Here is a 16008-nt window from a genome sequence, read left to right as displayed (position 1 = left end):
TAAATGTACATTAACGAATTCAAAATCAACCAGAAAATTTGTGAGCAAAAAAACAGTCCCAAAGACAATTAATTTGTAAATTTAGAAGAAAAAAAGTCATGTGAAAACAAAATTAAAGATAATAAAGTAGAAATAATTAATTAATGTGGGAAAAAAATCCTACAATTTATGGTAATAAAGTCGTAAATCTAAGAGAATAATGTTTTTAACTTACATACGTTCGAGAAAAATGTGCGAAGAAAGTCGTGAATAAAGTCAGAAGAGAATAAAATGATATATTATGGGGAATTAAGTCATTAATTTATTGATTAATTTATTATTTTAAACGCGAAACGAGGTCTGTTTACGTCAGTGAACGTGACACAGGGCGGTGTCTGTCTCAGTCGCACCTGAGTCTAAGTTTGAGAAATGGACCTGAGACACCTGGCTGTGGAGACTCTGTCCCAGAATAAGAAAGCCGCCCTGCTGCTGGGAGGAGCCGGGGTCGCTGCTCTCGGACTCGGTCTCGGTTTTAAATACCTGAGGAGGGGAGATCACGTGGTCCGAGTGGGCGTCGTGTCCCAGCTCCTCATTCACCCCCTGAAGTCCGGGAAAGCGGTCTCTCTGGCCCTGGTGGAGTGTCAGGAAACTGGGCTGAAGTTCGGAGAGCTGCAGGATCGGTGAGTCCACATCATCACCTGTCTGGGACCACTCACCTGTGCAGACCCAACCAATCGATCCAGAAACGTGATTTAAAAAGTAGTACACTAAACACACTCTGTGCATTATATTTATTGTTAGGTAATCTGGGTGTGTCTCTATAGGAGCTGCTGTGGGTGCTGTAGGATCCTCAAACAATGTCTGGGCTTGATTTAAAATGTTCAACTTGTAAATTCTATAATTATTTGAAGACAACATAACAAAAAATACAACAAACATAATTAGAATAATTGATTGATTGAATGTTTATTTTGAAACATTAAAAAGAATAAGATACAAAATAAAACCGAATGTTAGAAAAGGAGGAAGAAGTAAAAACTTATATTATATATATTTCATTTCTTCTGTTAGTTTATATATTAGTCCATTATTGAAGATTATTTTCACAGGAGCGCGAGACCGCAGCAGGTTCATGTCAGGTCATGGTCAGGTCAGGTTAGACAGCCCGGGCAGGAAGTCAGACAATGAAGCGCACAGAGCATCCGGTGAATTTCAAAATAAAACAAAACAAAATATTTTTCATCACTTTTTATTTTATTTTTAGTTTTTTGGGTTGTTGTGGTTTCAGGCACTGGCTGGTGGTCTCAGAGGACGGTCACATGGTCACGGGCAGACAGGAGCCCCGTCTGGTGCTCTCGTCTCTGAGCTGCGAGGGAGGTCAGGTCTGTCTCAACGGGCCCAACATGGAGGAGCTGCGATTCCCCATCGAGCAGCCTGACAACGCCGTCATCAGCTGCAGGTTCTAATCATGATATTAAAATCAGAGGGCGTGGCCTATATTAAAAACAGAGGGCGTGGCCTATGTTAGGCTGTTTAGGTCCTACAGATGCCCTCCCCTCACACAACAGCCCCAAAATAATCTTAAATTTTAATCTTTGATTTAATGATTTTGTTTGCTCTTCTTCTTGTCTTTGTGCCGCAGAATGTACAGACAAGACGTTGAAGGGCGAGACTGCGGCGACGAAGCGTCTCGCTGGCTCGCTCGTTACCTCGGGGAAGAGAAAACCTTTCGCTTGGTGCACTTTGAGGAGCAGATGAGAGGCCGGAGGCCGCAGGGGGGCGGGACTCGATTCCAGCAGATGGAGGTACATCGCGTCATGTTTTGATAACAGCTGATCTCATGCAAGCGCTCATCAGCATCCTATTGGCCAACAGCACATGTGCTGCTCTCGCTTCCCTATTCTTTAAGTGCCTGATTACTCCATCAGCTCGGACCTCGTTAGAGAAGACTTCATGTCACCTGTTTTAATGACTTGAATCAGAATGTTGCTGCAGCGTCACAAAGACCGTGACGCCACCTGGCCGCCCACCCTGGAGCCAGGCCTGGTTATGGGGCCCGTAAGAGAGCGCCTGGTCACCGGGCCTTTGCCTGATGGACATTGAGTCCGAGTGGACCGTGTTCTCCACCTCCATTGTTGAAGCTGCTGCTCTGAGCTGTGGCTGCAGGGTCTCTGCTGCTGCAGCAATCCCCGAACCCGGTTGTGGACACTGGAAGTAAAGCAGGCTGTCAAGTAGAAGAAGGAGTCCTATCGCGGGTTTCTGGCAGGTACCGACAGGCCTGGCGTGACGTGACCCAGGCTGATGTAGAGGCAAAAACTCAGACCTGGGAGGAGTTTGGGGAGGCCATGGAGGAGGGTGAAGCAGCGCTCCACCAACACTGTTTACAGTGGAAAATGGATGGATGATAGATTGGTGTCAGAAGGTGAAATTCATGGTGTTTGTGTGTTTTGTTTGCGTGCAGGTGGCGTACTCCGACGCGGCCCCGGTGATGCTGCTGTCCGAGTCCTCTGTGAAGGATCTCAGCAGCAGGTTAGAGAAGGAAGTGACGGTGCAGCGCTTCCGCCCGAACATCGTCGTCAGCGACTGTGAGGCGTTTGAGGAGGTCGGTTCTTCGGCTCGCACAGCTGGATGTTCATCAAACTGCTTTTCTTCTGCGTGTCGAGTTTGGATTGAAACATCAGCGAGTCTTAAAAATGACAGAGCCCGCTTTGTTCCATTTTTCTCTGCTGCTCTTTTTGCTCGTTCACTTCTGACTAATCGCTCGCCCTTTTCAGCGCGAGCAGCTTGGACTAAATTTATCTCCAACTCTACAAAACCAACTGTTTGGCTTTTTCAGGATTCATGGGAGGAGATCCAGATTGGCGGCGTGCGACTGCAGCGTGTGATGTCGTGTGGACGGTAACACAGCTGACGCCTCGCTCAGAATGAAATCACACTGTGAAGCTCCATCAGCTCCGACGTGCAGACGGTCCTCACTCTCAGAGGACTGTCGACTGAAGAGCGTGCTTCATATCATCGATCTAACTTTGTTTTTCTTTCCAGGTGTGTTTTCACGACAGTCGACCCTGAAACAGGAGTCATCACCAGGAAGGAGCCTCTGGAGACACTGAAGAGGTAATGGTTCAGAGTCCGCTCTTAACAGTAAATCTTTGTAACCCGAGGACTTCCTGTAAATATCATAGGATCTTTTGTGGTGACTTTTTTTTTCTATTAGATTTTCAAGGACCCCTTTGCAATCACACCGTGGACCCCTCGTGGTCCGCAGACCTCCGGTTGAGAGTCAGTGCTCTAAATCAACCTGCTGCGTTTGTGTAAAATTCACCGTTGCTTATCTCTCGTCTGATTTCACACTTTTTTCACAGCTACCGTTCGTGCGACCCGTCCGAGAAACACATCTACAAAACGTCTCCGTTGTTCGGACAGCTGTACGCCGTGAAGAAGGCGGGCATCGTGCAGGTGGGCGACCTGGTGTACAAGATCAGCCGCTGATGGAAGAGGGAACAAACCTTCCTGTTATCAGAACGATCACTCTGAACTTAATGCACTAAATAATCCAGAACTACGGCAAGAGAAATGTAAACAGATGGAACTGAAACGTTTTTAAAACGTTGTGTTTCTCAAAATGACTTCATCAAGCAGGCGGACGTATCTGAATGAAAAACATTTTGAAAGATCACTCTGCCTTTAAAGACGAAACAAAATATGAATGTTGCACGGCCAACGTGCCCTTGAGCAAGGCACCGAACCCTTACTCGGGGCGCCTCCAGTGGGGGCAGCCGTCGCAACTCTGACATCTCTCCATTAATGCATGTTCACATCGTGTGTGTGTGAGAAGCATGTCTCTACAATAACAGAGTGCGAGCCAATTAATAAAGTTTATTAAAAATAATAATAATTATTCTCATTTCTCAGCAGTTCTGGATTCCAGCATCTACTGAATATATGTTCAGATTATGGTGTTAAATTTAAATTCAATGCTAAGAAGAGTGCTGTGTTGATTTGGGGAAAAGGACCTTATGTCCCATCTTTTTATCTGTCAGGACGAGTGATGAAAACTAAACATGCTAGCAAGGAGATTCTCCTGGTGTTCAGATCTGGTTAAAGTGGACCTCTTTAGAACTTACTGTACCCCTCTCTATACTGCCCCCTTGTGGGTCAGCTTTAAGAAGCTCTGGGTTGCCTATAATGATTGCTTAAAAAACCAAGATGGGGCAGTGTGAGTGAAATGTTTAGTAATGTGGGTGAATGATATGAATGATTCACAAAATGTTTTCATTGTTGTGAACAGATCCTGGTCTTTGTGGGAGCTTTGGTACAATTGTCTTTTAACCTTTTTTTTAACCTGTGTTGCTGTGTGTCTTTCAAATGGACCTCGAGTCTTCCAATAAATAATTAATATTATTAATACTAGTCGATGTCACTTTCAGTGTTTAAAGTTGATTTGCTTTATAGCAAGAAGGTCTGCACGACTGTCACATTTAACATGATTAGTGTTTTCATGAACACATAAAAACAGCTGATAAAACATGAAGGATTCTTCTGACCCTCCTGATGAGACCCTCTGCGTGTCTGAACACACTCAGCAGAAATTAAAGAGAATAAATTCTAAATTAACGAGAAAGTCCCAAAGAGAATTAATTTGAACATTTACAAGACAAAAAGTCTGAAGTGAGGAAAGTCAAACATTTAAGATAATGAAGTTGGAAATGTACAAGGAAAAAACAATCCTAAAATTCATGGAAATAAAGTTGTAAATGTAACAAAATCAAGTCAGAGGAGAATAAAGTGATATATTTACACTTTAATTTATTTATTCCTTTATTATTTTAAACGCGAAACCAGTTCTGGAGAAGAGTCCCCGTTTACCGAGCGTCAGTGAACGTGACACGGGGCGGTCTCAGGTCTCTGGGCCTAAAGTCCAATGTTCGTGAAAGTCCGTTAAGTTTTAGAAATGGACCTGAGACACCTGGTCGTGGAGACTCTGTCCCAGAATAAGAAAGCCGCCCTGCTGCTGGGAGGAGCCGGGGTCGCTGCTCTCGGACTCGGTCTCGGTTTTAAATACCTGAGGAGGGGAGAACAAGTGGTCCGCGTGGGGGTCGTGTCCCAGCTCCTCATTCACCCCCTGAAGTCCGGGAAAGCGGTCTCTCTGGCCCTGGTGGAGTGTCAGGAAACTGGGCTGAAGTTTGGAGAGCTGCAGGATCGGTGAGTCCACATCGTCACCTGTCAGGGATCGCTCACCTGTGCAGACCCAACCAATCGATCCAGAAACGTGATTTAAAAAGTTGTACACTAAACACACTCTGTGCATTATATTTATTGTTGGGGAATCTGTGGGTGTCTCATTATTCGAGTCGATATTTAATGTCAGTAAAAGAATCCTGAGTTCTGAGTTGCAGGATTTTACACTTCTGCATCGGTTTAATTTTTCACCACCAGAGACCAGAGACTGCTCCGTGGTTTAATATTTACAGTCTGTGGTTTAGACACAGTTTATCCTACGGTGGCCCCGAAGGACAATTGCACAAGTATTTAATGATTGCAAAAAACAAGTTCTGATGATGCAGTGAGGGAAATGATGATTTACTTCAGGACACAAAAACAGATGTGTCATCATGTTTGTGAACTTTGTATATGTCCCTCTTTTATTGTTTTTTTTTATTATATTTTTCTTTTTTCTTTTGCTTTTTGTATATTTGGACCTATGAGACCCATATTTTATAAAAGTGTTCAAACACAGAAGGTGTGAGGGGGTTTCTAACCTGTCAGGGTTAAAAATAAACATGATGTCAATCTGGGGTTCAGGTATGATGAGTCAGCCGTCTCTATGGCAACGCGTGATGTCATCGCTCCTCGTCTTTCTTATTTCGGTGCACTCTCATGAATTAGGATGTAAATGTGAGTAAAACGAGCGCACACTCCCGTACCAGATCAGCGTGCAGGTCGAGCGGAAAGGTCGTCGGACTCGAACCCGGGATGCCAAATGGTTCAGTGGAGGGTTTCTCTGTGGACTGCTGGTCTTTGTGTCTCTTTGACGTCTTTGTGAGGTCACTCAAACACTTCCAGGTCATTTAGGACGTTTTTCAGTTTTTTTGGTTGTTGTGGTTTCAGGCACTGGCTGGTGGTCTCAGAGGACGGTCACATGGTCACGGGCAGACAGGAGCCCCGTCTGGTGCTCTCGTCTCTGACCTGCGAGGGAGGTCAGGTCTGTCTCAACGGGCCCAACATGGAGGAGCTGCGATTCCCCGTCAAGCAGCCTGACAACGCCGTCATCGACTGCAGGTTCTAATCATGAAAACGATCATTATTAAAGTCAAATAATGATTTTGTCTCTAATGACTCCTCTTCTTCTTCTTCTTCTTCTTCGTCTTTGCGCCGCAGGGTGTTCAGCCAAGACATTCAAGGGCGAGACTGCGGCGACGAAGCGTCTCGCTGGCTCACTCGTTACCTCGGGGAAGAGAAAACCTTTCGCTTGGTGCACTTTGAGGAGCAGATGAGAGGCCGGAGGCCGCTGGAGGGCGACGCTCAGTTCCAGCCGTTCGAGGTACGTAGCGTTGCGTTCAGCCAGGCGTGTCATAGGTGCAGCCCGGGCGCCGTTTGCTAACAGCCACATCACCATCAGCTCGGACCTCGTTGGATAAGACTTCATGTCACCCCTGTTTTAATGACTCATGTCTGTGGTGTTTGCGTGCAGGTGGCGTACTCCGACGCGGCCCCGGTGATGCTGCTGTCCGAGTCCTCTGTGAAGGATCTCAGCAGCAGGTTAGAGAAGGAGGTGACGGTGCAGCGCTTTCGCCCGAGCATCGTCGTCAGCGACTGTGAGGCGTTTGAGGAGGTCGGTTCTTTGGCTCGCACAGCTGGATGTTCATCGAGTGGTTTTCTTCTGCGTGTCGAGTTTGGATTGAAACATCAGCGAGTCTTAAAAATTCGATTTTTCTCTGCTGCTCTTTTTGCTCGTTCACTTCTGACTAATCGCTCGCCCTTTTCAGCGTGAGCAGCTTGGACTAAATTTATCTCCAACTCTACAAAACCAACTGTTTGGCTTTTTCAGGATTCATGGGAGGAGATCCAGATTGGCGGCGTGCGACTGCAGCGTGTGATGTCGTGTGGACGGTAACACAGCTGACGCCTCGCTCAGAATGAAATCACACTGTGAAGCTCCATCAGCTCCGACGTGCTGACGGTCCTCACTCTCAGAGGACTGTCGACTGAAGAGCGTGCTTCATATCATCGATCTAACTTTGTTTTTCTTTCCAGGTGTGTTTTCACGACAGTCGACCCTGAAACAGGAGTCATCACCAGGAAGGAGCCTCTGGAGACACTGAAGAGGTAACAGTTCAAGAAAGAGGAATGAAAATGCAGAGGAGGTTTGTGAGCCTGTAAAAAACCAGCTCTCTCTGAACGCTCCGTTTTGATGTGTGTGTCTCTTTAAATGCAACAAGCCCCGCCCCCTGAGTTTTCCAGAGACATCACTCCTCTGTAGAGACCTGCTCAAAAGTTTCACTCTCGTCTGGAGGTGGAGTCCATGGGAGGAGATATCAGGGAAGGGGAGGGGACTTTATTACCAGATTCCCCTTTGTGATGTCACAAACTGAGAACATCTGAAACGGAGCATTTTGCTCTGTGTGCTCAGACTTATACAGACCACAAACAAAGGACTGGATGGATTTATTTACAACTTTGTGGGTCAGTACACACTCAGGTTACCCAAATAAATGTTAAAAAAAAATGGTAAAAGTAGGTTTTTAATAACATGTCCCCTTTAAAACAAACAACAAACTGAAATCACCAAAATAATAGAAACCAGTTAACAAACTTTTGAATTGGAAGCAAAGTGGCAAGAAACTCTGCAGGAGAGGGGAGAAGTGTGTGCAGGAGGGCGCTCCATTCAAAAGGAGCTACGAGCTAGCTAACGAGCGCTAACACAACAGTGCAGGCCGCTGGACAGGTTGGAGCTGCTGGAGGAAAGGTCAGGGGTCAGGATTGCATCGGTGATATACGGGGGACGTTATATTAAAACTCAGCGATGAAGATAGAAAGTCATCGAGTGAATAAAAAGGACAGGAAGTGTGTGTTGAGGTTTAATTGAAGATCTTTTGATGGATTTCACACTTTTTTCACAGCTACCGTTCGTGCGACCCGTCCGAGAAACACATCTACAAAACGTCTCCGTTGTTCGGACAGCTGTACACCGTGAAGAAGACGGGCATCATGCAGGTCGGCGACCTGGTGTACAAGATCAGCCGCTGATGGAAGACGGCGACGAGGGCGAGATGAGCGACAGTCCCTTCTGAGAGGGAACAAACCTTCCTGTTATCAGAACCATCAGTCTGAACTTAATGCACTAAATAATCCAGAACTACGGCAAGAGAAATGTAAACAGATGGAACTGAAACGTCACTTTTTAAAATGTTAATCAAAATGACTTCGTTTGTATCTGAATTAAACATTTTGAAAGAACATGCTGCAGTCAAATTCATGTTTCTGTTTTTTTTTAACAGCTTTTATTATTTTCCAAATTTTTATTAACTATGAAAATTAACCTTTGCATATTTTTTTTGCAAACAAGCGGACTGTTGTTTAACCATTTAATAACCTGAGCTGAATGCAGCTCAAAAGCTTTTTACAAAAACAACCAGGTTACAAATGATCAGAGAAAAACAAATAAAAAAAACTGATTAAGTATAAAAAAAATCTCAGTATTTGATGTTCTTTAATTAAAGGGTTTCTTTTGTCAATCTTTTGATTCTGATCTACAAAAAACGGTTTTTCAAAGGATTAGAACACAATAGTTTATCACTGTAATTATTGTGTTTTAACTCTTTAGGCTGTTAGACTTCAGACATGATTTCAGCTTTTGAAACATTAATATCTGTCAATGTTGATCAAGAAGGTCTGACGGTCACAGACATGTGAAATGATTCGTGTTCTCAGTAATGACTCCGTGTCTGAAGAAAACCTGAACTCCAAACACAAACACGGCGAGCGTTTAAACAGCTGGAGGTGAAAAACTCCAAACGTCTCATCCTGCTCTGTGTGACGTCACGTGAAGTCAGAGGAGCATCAAAGAGGCCGCCGTGTGCCCTCGAGGCCAACAGCCGCAGGTAATGACAAACAGAGGTGTTACACAACAGGAAGAGAGCGTCCTCTCCGACACGTAACGTGTACTTTTGAGGACAAACGACGCTTTTCAGGGAGCTGTGCAGTTTTCTAAATTAGCTGGGAGTCGCGGCACAAATGCATAGTTGTGTTCCTGCAGGTCTGTAATTTGTATCCTACAGCTTCTGAGAACTTGAACATGCACTGCAGCATATAGAGGACCCGAGGAAGAAGACCGAGCACGCCAAACCTGCGAGTCTAGAGCCGCCATCTTTAAATTACTCTCACCGTTTCTCTAATTACTGTCATCATGAAGCATTTGCAGAGCAGACTTGGAACATTTCAGTGATGAAGTTTTAGATTTGAGGGCCTCTGCAGCCGATGGTCGTATTTGACCTGAGAGCTGATCCCCTCCTTTTCTTCAGCTGGCGCCAAAAAACAGCAGCGTTACAAAACGTCAAGTCAGCCGACCCAAAACCTGACTGTAGGCAGCGGAGAGAGAAGACGCTGAATAATGAGAGTGGTGTAACCTCAGTGTTGCACGGCTGCACGCCGCTTGTAATGCCGGCCGTGGTCACGGCGGTTTCAGTCATGACCAGTCGTGTGGAGTTTAATGACAGAGCGCACATACGACACACACACTTTCTTATGTTTATTTTTAACACCGTCATGTGTTGTAAAGTTGTAGACATTTAAAGACGCTGAGCTTCGGTATTTTCAGAAGGTTTCTATTTCCTGACTTCAAACCTGTTTGATATGTTCAAAATAAAATCAGGGTGGTGATTAAGTCGGACCAAAATATTTAACGGCGAAGCAAACGGAGTCATTACGTGAATGATTGCATGCAACACTTGTGTGCTTTCAAGCTTAAATGAAAGACCGACATTTTAGGACATTAGTTTATAACTTTCACAGTATTTATGAAGCCGCCTGTTAGCCTAGCTTAGCACAAAACATAGCATGCCTGGACAGGACAGAAGTGTGCCTTTTAATGATTCTTTGTCCGAAGGGTTCTTTGTTCCCAAAGTTATGAGAACCTGACAAATATGTTCCCATGTGTCCCTGAGATCTGAGCCCCCCCCCCCCCCCCCCCCCCCCAAGGGTCCTATCTTACCTACGTCTACGTCGTTAGCATGCTAATGTGACATTCAAAGTAGGCATCGTAGCACACTGGGAGCGTTTAGGACCTTCCAATCCAAAAAGCTCATCCCCAAAAATGCCGCCACATTGTTTGAATGCAGATTATTTCATGAACTCAAATGACGACTGAGTGAACCGTGTTTTAAAGTCCTGTGACAGCGTCAGTGTTTCCCCTGAAGTTCGCCTTCAGGAAGGCGCTGTACGCTCTCCCAGATTCTGTTCTTATCTGGTTTGTTGGGCTTCGGAGGCCCCCTCCTCGGGGGAACCTTGCGTCCTTTGTTTTCTTTCAGCACGTCGGGAGTTTGTAGAGCGTTACTTTTAGAGTCGGCCGAGGCGGTTTGATTGTTTTTTGGTTTCACGTTGTCTCTCACAGGCTTAACCACGACGGTCTTCTTTTGCGGCCCCGTCCCCAAAGAGTTCTTCTTGATTTGAGGCTTCGCTGCCGGCCTGTCCAGGACTTTCTTTTTCTTCCATGGTTTCAGCTTGTTTTTGTGCCTGGCCTTCTTATCCAGAGGTTTCTGTTTTGGCTTCACCGAGGCGCTCGTTGTCGCCGTAGTCGTCTGCATCGTGGACGTGATGCTGGCTGCCGTCGTCGTCGATGTAATCTGGCTGCGTGTCACCGATGGTTTGGTGGGCAGCTTGAACTTTCTTGGCGGTGGTCTCGTCGGTTTTTCATTCGTGTCCAGCACGGTCACTGAAACGGCACAGACGTCAGTCAGTTTCACAACCTCGCTTGTTCGACTCTGCAGCCGCATGTTTTACGTTTTACGAGGTTGGATAACATTTTGGGATCTGAATGTTTGAAATGCTTTTCCTCTTTCGTCCCTTTTGTTTCTATTAATGTTTGATGTAAAACGGGACGGCTTTTTAAAGCTTATATAAGACCTCGACGTAATTACACAATCTGGCAGCCCAATGAGAAGAAGAAGAAGAAAAAGAAAGTTGTGAAAGTCGACGTGTCAGGACAGATTTGTTACTCTAACATCAGTTGATGATATGTAGTTTATATTTAGAGAACCCTGATTAAGACAAACGTATATGAGTTTAAGTTCAGAGGCTCCATCTCATCAGACAAAAAAAAAAAAATCTGCCTTTCAAATCTCTTCTTCAGCAAGCCTGGAATGTGCTCGCCATAAAAACATGACAGATGAAGTTATATGTAGGAGAAGTGGTGATAAAAATGCAAAGGCAGTCTGAGGTGACTTACGTTCCCGGGGCACGAAGGGAAACTTTTTCCCTCTCACTTTGACCGCCAGCGGCTTCTGCTTACATTTCCCCGGAGGAGCTCTCCTGCACGGAGTCAGAGGAGAAACAATCCTGATCGAGTCGTGGTGATAAAAAAGGCTTTCCCTTTGATTTATGACGACATGTGTTTGCAGGGCAAATCCGTTAAGATTTACACTTCTGATATCTTAAAGCAGCAACGTCTTCAGGAGCGTGCTGCAGCGCTCGTGTGTCATGTAAGCCGTCATACTTCACCTGGACGGATCCATGAATTTGAAAACAGTTCCAAAAGGAGACGTGGCACTCGGGTACGCAGTGGCCAGGAAGTAAAGTTCCCCTTTAAAAAAAACAAACACGCGTCACACGTTGAATCTGTGGTCAGCTGAAGCGTGCGAGAGCCGGACGTGGAGAGATCACCTGCTTCGTCTTCAGCGAAGGAGATGATGAACTTGTGGTGATGGTTGATGAGTCCGGGGAAAGAGCACGTCTTCGTGTCGCCCATGCAGACGCTCCTCTCCTTCCAGCTGCCCGTCGTCTTGTCTTCCTCCAACGCCATGATGCGACTGCAAGACAGGAAGCAGCAACTTTTATTAACAGCAACTTCAACTTTTTTTGTTCTTGTTTAGTTTAGAATTCATTTCCTTTTTAACTTGAAGGACTTGAAATCAAAGTTCAACAGATTTAGAAAGTTTTAATAAAGGAAACAAGGTTTTCTATAAATGTAAAAATACGCCACATCTGAGCAGACGAACTAAATTAACAAAAACCCAAAACGTCTGTTTTCTCTTCAGTCCACAAAAGCTGAAGAGTTTTTTAAAATGTTATTTTAACCAACAGTTGGAGTCAAATATTTGGCTCGGATCAGCACAATCTCACCCGCTCATAAAGTCGCCGAAAATGTACAGGCCGTTGAGATTGGGCGATTCACATCCTCTGTACACGTATCCGCCCGTCACAGACTTCCCAACGTGATGGCTGTATGCAAATATCGGCAGGACGTCGTCTGTGGTGCGAGAGAACATGTGCACGAGCGTTGGCGGCGCACTGACAGGCGTGGAAAGTATCAAAGAGACGTATGAAAGGAGGAACTCACCCAGCGATGAGTTGTGGCACAGTTTCATATCGTAGCACTCGAAGCCCTCTTTGGCTCTCCAGCCGTAGTTTCCTCCCTTCTCAATAATGTCGATCTCTTCGTAGCGGTTCTGACCGACGTCGCCGCAGAATATCCTGCCTCTGCCGTAGCGGCTGACCTGGTCTCCACGGTCCACAGAGCATCGCCACATGTTCCTCACCCCGTATGCGTACACCTCTGGACGGGCGTCCTGCTCCCTGATGAACGGGTTATCAGGGGGGATTCTGTAAGGCGTCTCGCTGGAGTCACTTCCATCGATATCGATGCGGAGGACTTTTCCCAGCAGAGCACTCCTAAACGGGACAAACGGTGAAAATGAGTTATTGAGTGAAGCTGACTGCACATGTGACGATTTCATCTCTGGTCCAATCAGATCCAGACCCTTCAGGAGCAGAATCTAAAGTTAGAAGGAGGACATACTGGCTGCTGCATTGTTGTCAGAGAAGCTTCAACACAGCAGGTTTCCTTCATGATCACACAGGGAGAGAGCAGCTCTCTGATTGGCTGATTGATCACAGAGGAGGAGAGCAACTCTCTGATTGGTCCTTCAACTTCTGAACAAACCTGAAGAAACGTACTTGTTTTGTGAGTTGCCGTACTTCCCAAATGGATCTCCGGCTTTCCCTCCGTCGCCGGTGAAGATGTACAAATATCCATCGAGGCCAAACAGCAGCTGACCTCCGTTGTGGTTTGCGGCCGGCTCTTCAATCTCCAGAATGACCCTGAATGTAAAAAGGACGTAGTTCAGTTCAATCATATCAACTTAGGTGACTGACCTGTTTTTACTTGCCGTGTTTCTTCAGAATGCCCTGAAGTTAAGCTTCATCCAGCTCTCAACAGATCAACTACACTGATGCGTCTGTTGATGTCACTCGTTCTAAAAGCAGTAATTATTCGTCTGAGAGAAAGAGGTGATAACAGAGCCGGCCTCAGGCGTCAGAAAGTCCTCCGACAAGAAACATTTGCTTGCTCAGGTACCTCTATCTTTAGCAGATATTTAGGTGGAGGGTACGCTCTTTATGTTACCTCACCAAAGCAAAGGAGGTGTGTCTCCGCGTACCTCTCTGAGTAAGGATCCGCCACGTTCATGTCGTTGGCAGACACCTTCATCTCACTGATTCGGACTTTCTCCAGCTTGCTGTTGACCTGGATCGAGTAGTAGATGAAGAAGCGCCCGTTGTCTCTGTACTTGGGGTGGAAGGCCAACCCCAAGAAGCCCCTCTCGTCCCCTAGCCACGGCGTGGTCATCACCTCCCCGCTCAAGTCCAGGAAGGGCTGCTCCAGTCGGCTCCCGTCATGCAGGTAAACCCAAACGAAGCCCACCTGCTCTGCGATGAACATGCGGTGGGTCTCGTCGCCGCTGTGCAGCATCAACACGGGGTTCCTGAGGTTGTTGGCCACCTCCGTCAGGCACAGCTGCAGACAGCCTCTGGGGTCCTCCACCACCCGTCCCAGGTTGCTGTTGAGGTCTTGGCTCTTTAAAACGTTGGGGTAGCAGTAGTCCTGGTCAGAGAGGTCAAGTAAGCTGCAGAACGTGGACGCGTCTCGCTCTGACGTGTCCCGCAGCAGCTGGCTCTCAGTGAGATATTTAACCACGTGGCGACATTTACCGTGAAAGTCGGAGCAGTAGCCAAAGCAAAGGCCAGGAAGCTCTCTGACAGGTGTGTACGGATCCTCAGCATCGTACAGGTGGGCGGAATATGGAGAGCACTCCTGCATGCAGGAAACACAGAACATGACATTGTAAAGGTGATTATTAATTAATAATTATCACTCCTGACAGAGAAACCAAAAGTAAGAAGGACAAAGATGAGATGTTTCAGAAAGATCATATTAAAGAAGCAGTCCGTTAGCTCTGCCCCCTAGTGTATAAAATGAGTACTGCAGTCTGAACTCTAATCATCACAGAGAGCTGTCTGGCTCCGCCCCCTCCTCTCACACAGGTCAGCATGTAGAGACACTGTAGCTTCAGTGTTTAGCCAGCTCTGCATGTGGTGGACACTGTAGCTTCAGTGTTTAGCCAGCTCTGCATGTGGTGGACACTGTAGCTTCAGTGTTTAGCCAGCTCTGCATGGGTCTGTAAAGCTTTCTGCGTTCTAACCTCTCTCCATGTTTCATCTCCAACATTGATCCTAGTTTGAGCAGCTTTCTGCTGCTGGAGCTTATTAGAAACATGCAGAGGCTTTTTAGCTCGGGTACAATCACTTCTATCTGAAGCAGTTCCACTGCCCGCTTCCATCGCTGCAACACCTGTTCACCTGATAACTGCTCTCATATCTGGCAAACCCAGGGGCGTCCAAAACGGCCGTGTGGTGGGTGACCAGCATCAGAGAAATGAGGAGCTTTCAGAGCTGTAAATCATGCAACGCTTCCTTAAATATACAGTTTCTCTTTATCTGTAAGCTTTCTTTCCCTCATGGCTCTTTCTCCTCCTGCTTTATCAGAGCAGCATCCAGCATATCCTGCTTTACTGTTCCACCTGCTTCTTAAACATGTTATCTGTTAGAACTGAGCTAAACTCACACTCTCACACACACACACACACACACACACACACACACACACACCTCACCCCACATCCTGCTGGACTGAGGTGCAGAACCCTGAGACTGAGTTTTAATTACATGGATTTCAAATTCAGTTAAAAGTTGATTTATCAATTTATGTATTCATTAATTAATATTTCTTTGGTAACTAAAAACGTGCCTTGTGCTGTGAAACTATACAAACATGTTTTAGGAGGACAGAAAAGATTTCTGCAGAACATCATCTGGACGAAATATTAGGCTGATTGATTAGAGGAGCAGCTCATGAGAAGAGGACTTAATTACCTGACACATGATTTCCTTCAACATGTCTGCACAGAGCTCGTGACCTGCCGCTTCCAGCTGGTCTACGATGTCCCAGTATCTCTCCGCGATCACGTTGTCCGTTTTCTGGTCGCAGCAGCCGAACTCCTCGTACTGCGTGCAGAACTCCAAATGCCACAGAGGTTTGAAGGGTGGCTCGAAGTCCAGACACTGGGGATGCGCTGATGCTGGCTGAACCAGGACGAGCGACATCACTAACAGGAGCGGGATAAACTGAGGAAGGCTCGGGGTCCTTCTGTATGAGCTCGGAGCTGCTCCCGTGCGTAAAAACGCGCAACCAGCTCCGCTTGGATGGAGCGCAGCATCCCGCGTACTGGTCATGTTCGCCGTCTGGTCCCGACACAGTTCAACTTTCTGCTCTCCTTTATGTATGAGCCAGAGGGTAAGTGTCAGCCCGTGCCCGTGAATGCATTTAGCCTTTTGCGCGTGCATGTGGATATGCGTCCCAGCAGTTATTCTGCGCCTCGTTTCATATCTCTCCTCCTGCACGAGCCAAGTTAAAACACCTAGTCTGAGTTATTTTCTGCCATCAGGTAAATTAAATAAATAAAACAACAGAAGTTTATA

General features: G+C 46.2%; 3 protein-coding genes across 3 annotated transcripts; 2 read left to right on the top strand and 1 right to left on the bottom strand.

The window, feature by feature from the left end:
- Positions 1 to 403: 403 nt before the first annotated feature.
- Positions 404 to 3838, top strand: LOC306840671 (mitochondrial amidoxime-reducing component 1-like). Its single transcript, XM_079370101.1, has 7 exons — positions 404 to 659; positions 1268 to 1438; positions 1622 to 1784; positions 2441 to 2581; positions 2816 to 2877; positions 3022 to 3093; positions 3342 to 3838. Exons 1-7 carry the CDS (start codon positions 409 to 411, stop codon positions 3466 to 3468), a joined length of 987 nt encoding a protein of 328 aa, XP_079226227.1. The 5' UTR covers positions 404 to 408; the 3' UTR covers positions 3469 to 3838.
- A 983-nt stretch (positions 3839 to 4821) lies between these two features.
- Positions 4822 to 8451, top strand: marc1 (mitochondrial amidoxime reducing component 1). The gene is made up of 7 exons (XM_079369593.1): positions 4822 to 5181; positions 6088 to 6258; positions 6358 to 6520; positions 6671 to 6811; positions 7028 to 7089; positions 7234 to 7305; positions 8100 to 8451. Exons 1-7 carry the CDS (start codon positions 4931 to 4933, stop codon positions 8224 to 8226), a joined length of 987 nt encoding a protein of 328 aa, XP_079225719.1. The 5' UTR covers positions 4822 to 4930; the 3' UTR covers positions 8227 to 8451.
- Positions 8452 to 9714: 1263 nt separating this feature from the next.
- On the bottom strand, positions 9715 to 16008 carry hhipl2 (HHIP-like 2). The gene is made up of 9 exons (XM_079369866.1): positions 15403 to 16008; positions 13632 to 14284; positions 13150 to 13293; positions 12533 to 12864; positions 12316 to 12442; positions 11857 to 12002; positions 11695 to 11776; positions 11423 to 11505; positions 9715 to 10909 (listed from the first exon to the last, which is right to left on the bottom strand). The coding sequence occupies exons 1-9, from the start codon at positions 15871 to 15873 to the stop codon at positions 10377 to 10379; spliced, it is 2571 nt and encodes an 856-aa protein (XP_079225992.1). The 5' UTR covers positions 15874 to 16008; the 3' UTR covers positions 9715 to 10376.

This window comes from Symphodus melops (assembly GCF_947650265.1).
Source record: "Symphodus melops genome assembly, chromosome: 19".
NCBI classification, from domain to species: domain Eukaryota; kingdom Metazoa; phylum Chordata; class Actinopteri; order Labriformes; family Labridae; genus Symphodus; species Symphodus melops.
The sequence above is the reverse complement of the archived record's forward strand: the minus strand, read 5'-3'. Positions and strand labels throughout refer to the sequence as shown.

Coding starts and splice junctions, on each gene's coding strand:
- marc1 (XM_079369593.1), top strand. CDS start 4,931: ATGGACCTGAGACACCTGGTCGTGGAGACTCTGTCCCAGAATAAGAAA. Junction 7,090..7,233: donor CGTGTGATGTCGTGTGGACG/GTAACACAGCTG, acceptor TTTTCTTTCCAG/GTGTGTTTTCACGACAGTCG. Junction 7,306..8,099: donor CCTCTGGAGACACTGAAGAG/GTAACAGTTCAA, acceptor CTTTTTTCACAG/CTACCGTTCGTGCGACCCGT.
- LOC306840671 (XM_079370101.1), top strand. CDS start 409: ATGGACCTGAGACACCTGGCTGTGGAGACTCTGTCCCAGAATAAGAAA. Junction 660..1,267: donor TTCGGAGAGCTGCAGGATCG/GTGAGTCCACAT, acceptor TTGTGGTTTCAG/GCACTGGCTGGTGGTCTCAG. Junction 1,785..2,440: donor CTCGATTCCAGCAGATGGAG/GTACATCGCGTC, acceptor GTTTGCGTGCAG/GTGGCGTACTCCGACGCGGC.
- hhipl2 (XM_079369866.1), bottom strand. CDS start 15,873: ATGCACGCGCAAAAGGCTAAATGCATTCACGGGCACGGGCTGACACTT. Junction 14,285..15,402: donor TGAAGGAAATCATGTGTCAG/GTAATTAAGTCC, acceptor TCCTGCATGCAG/GAGTGCTCTCCATATTCCGC. Junction 12,443..12,532: donor GTGCCACAACTCATCGCTGG/GTGAGTTCCTCC, acceptor CTCGCACCACAG/ACGACGTCCTGCCGATATTT.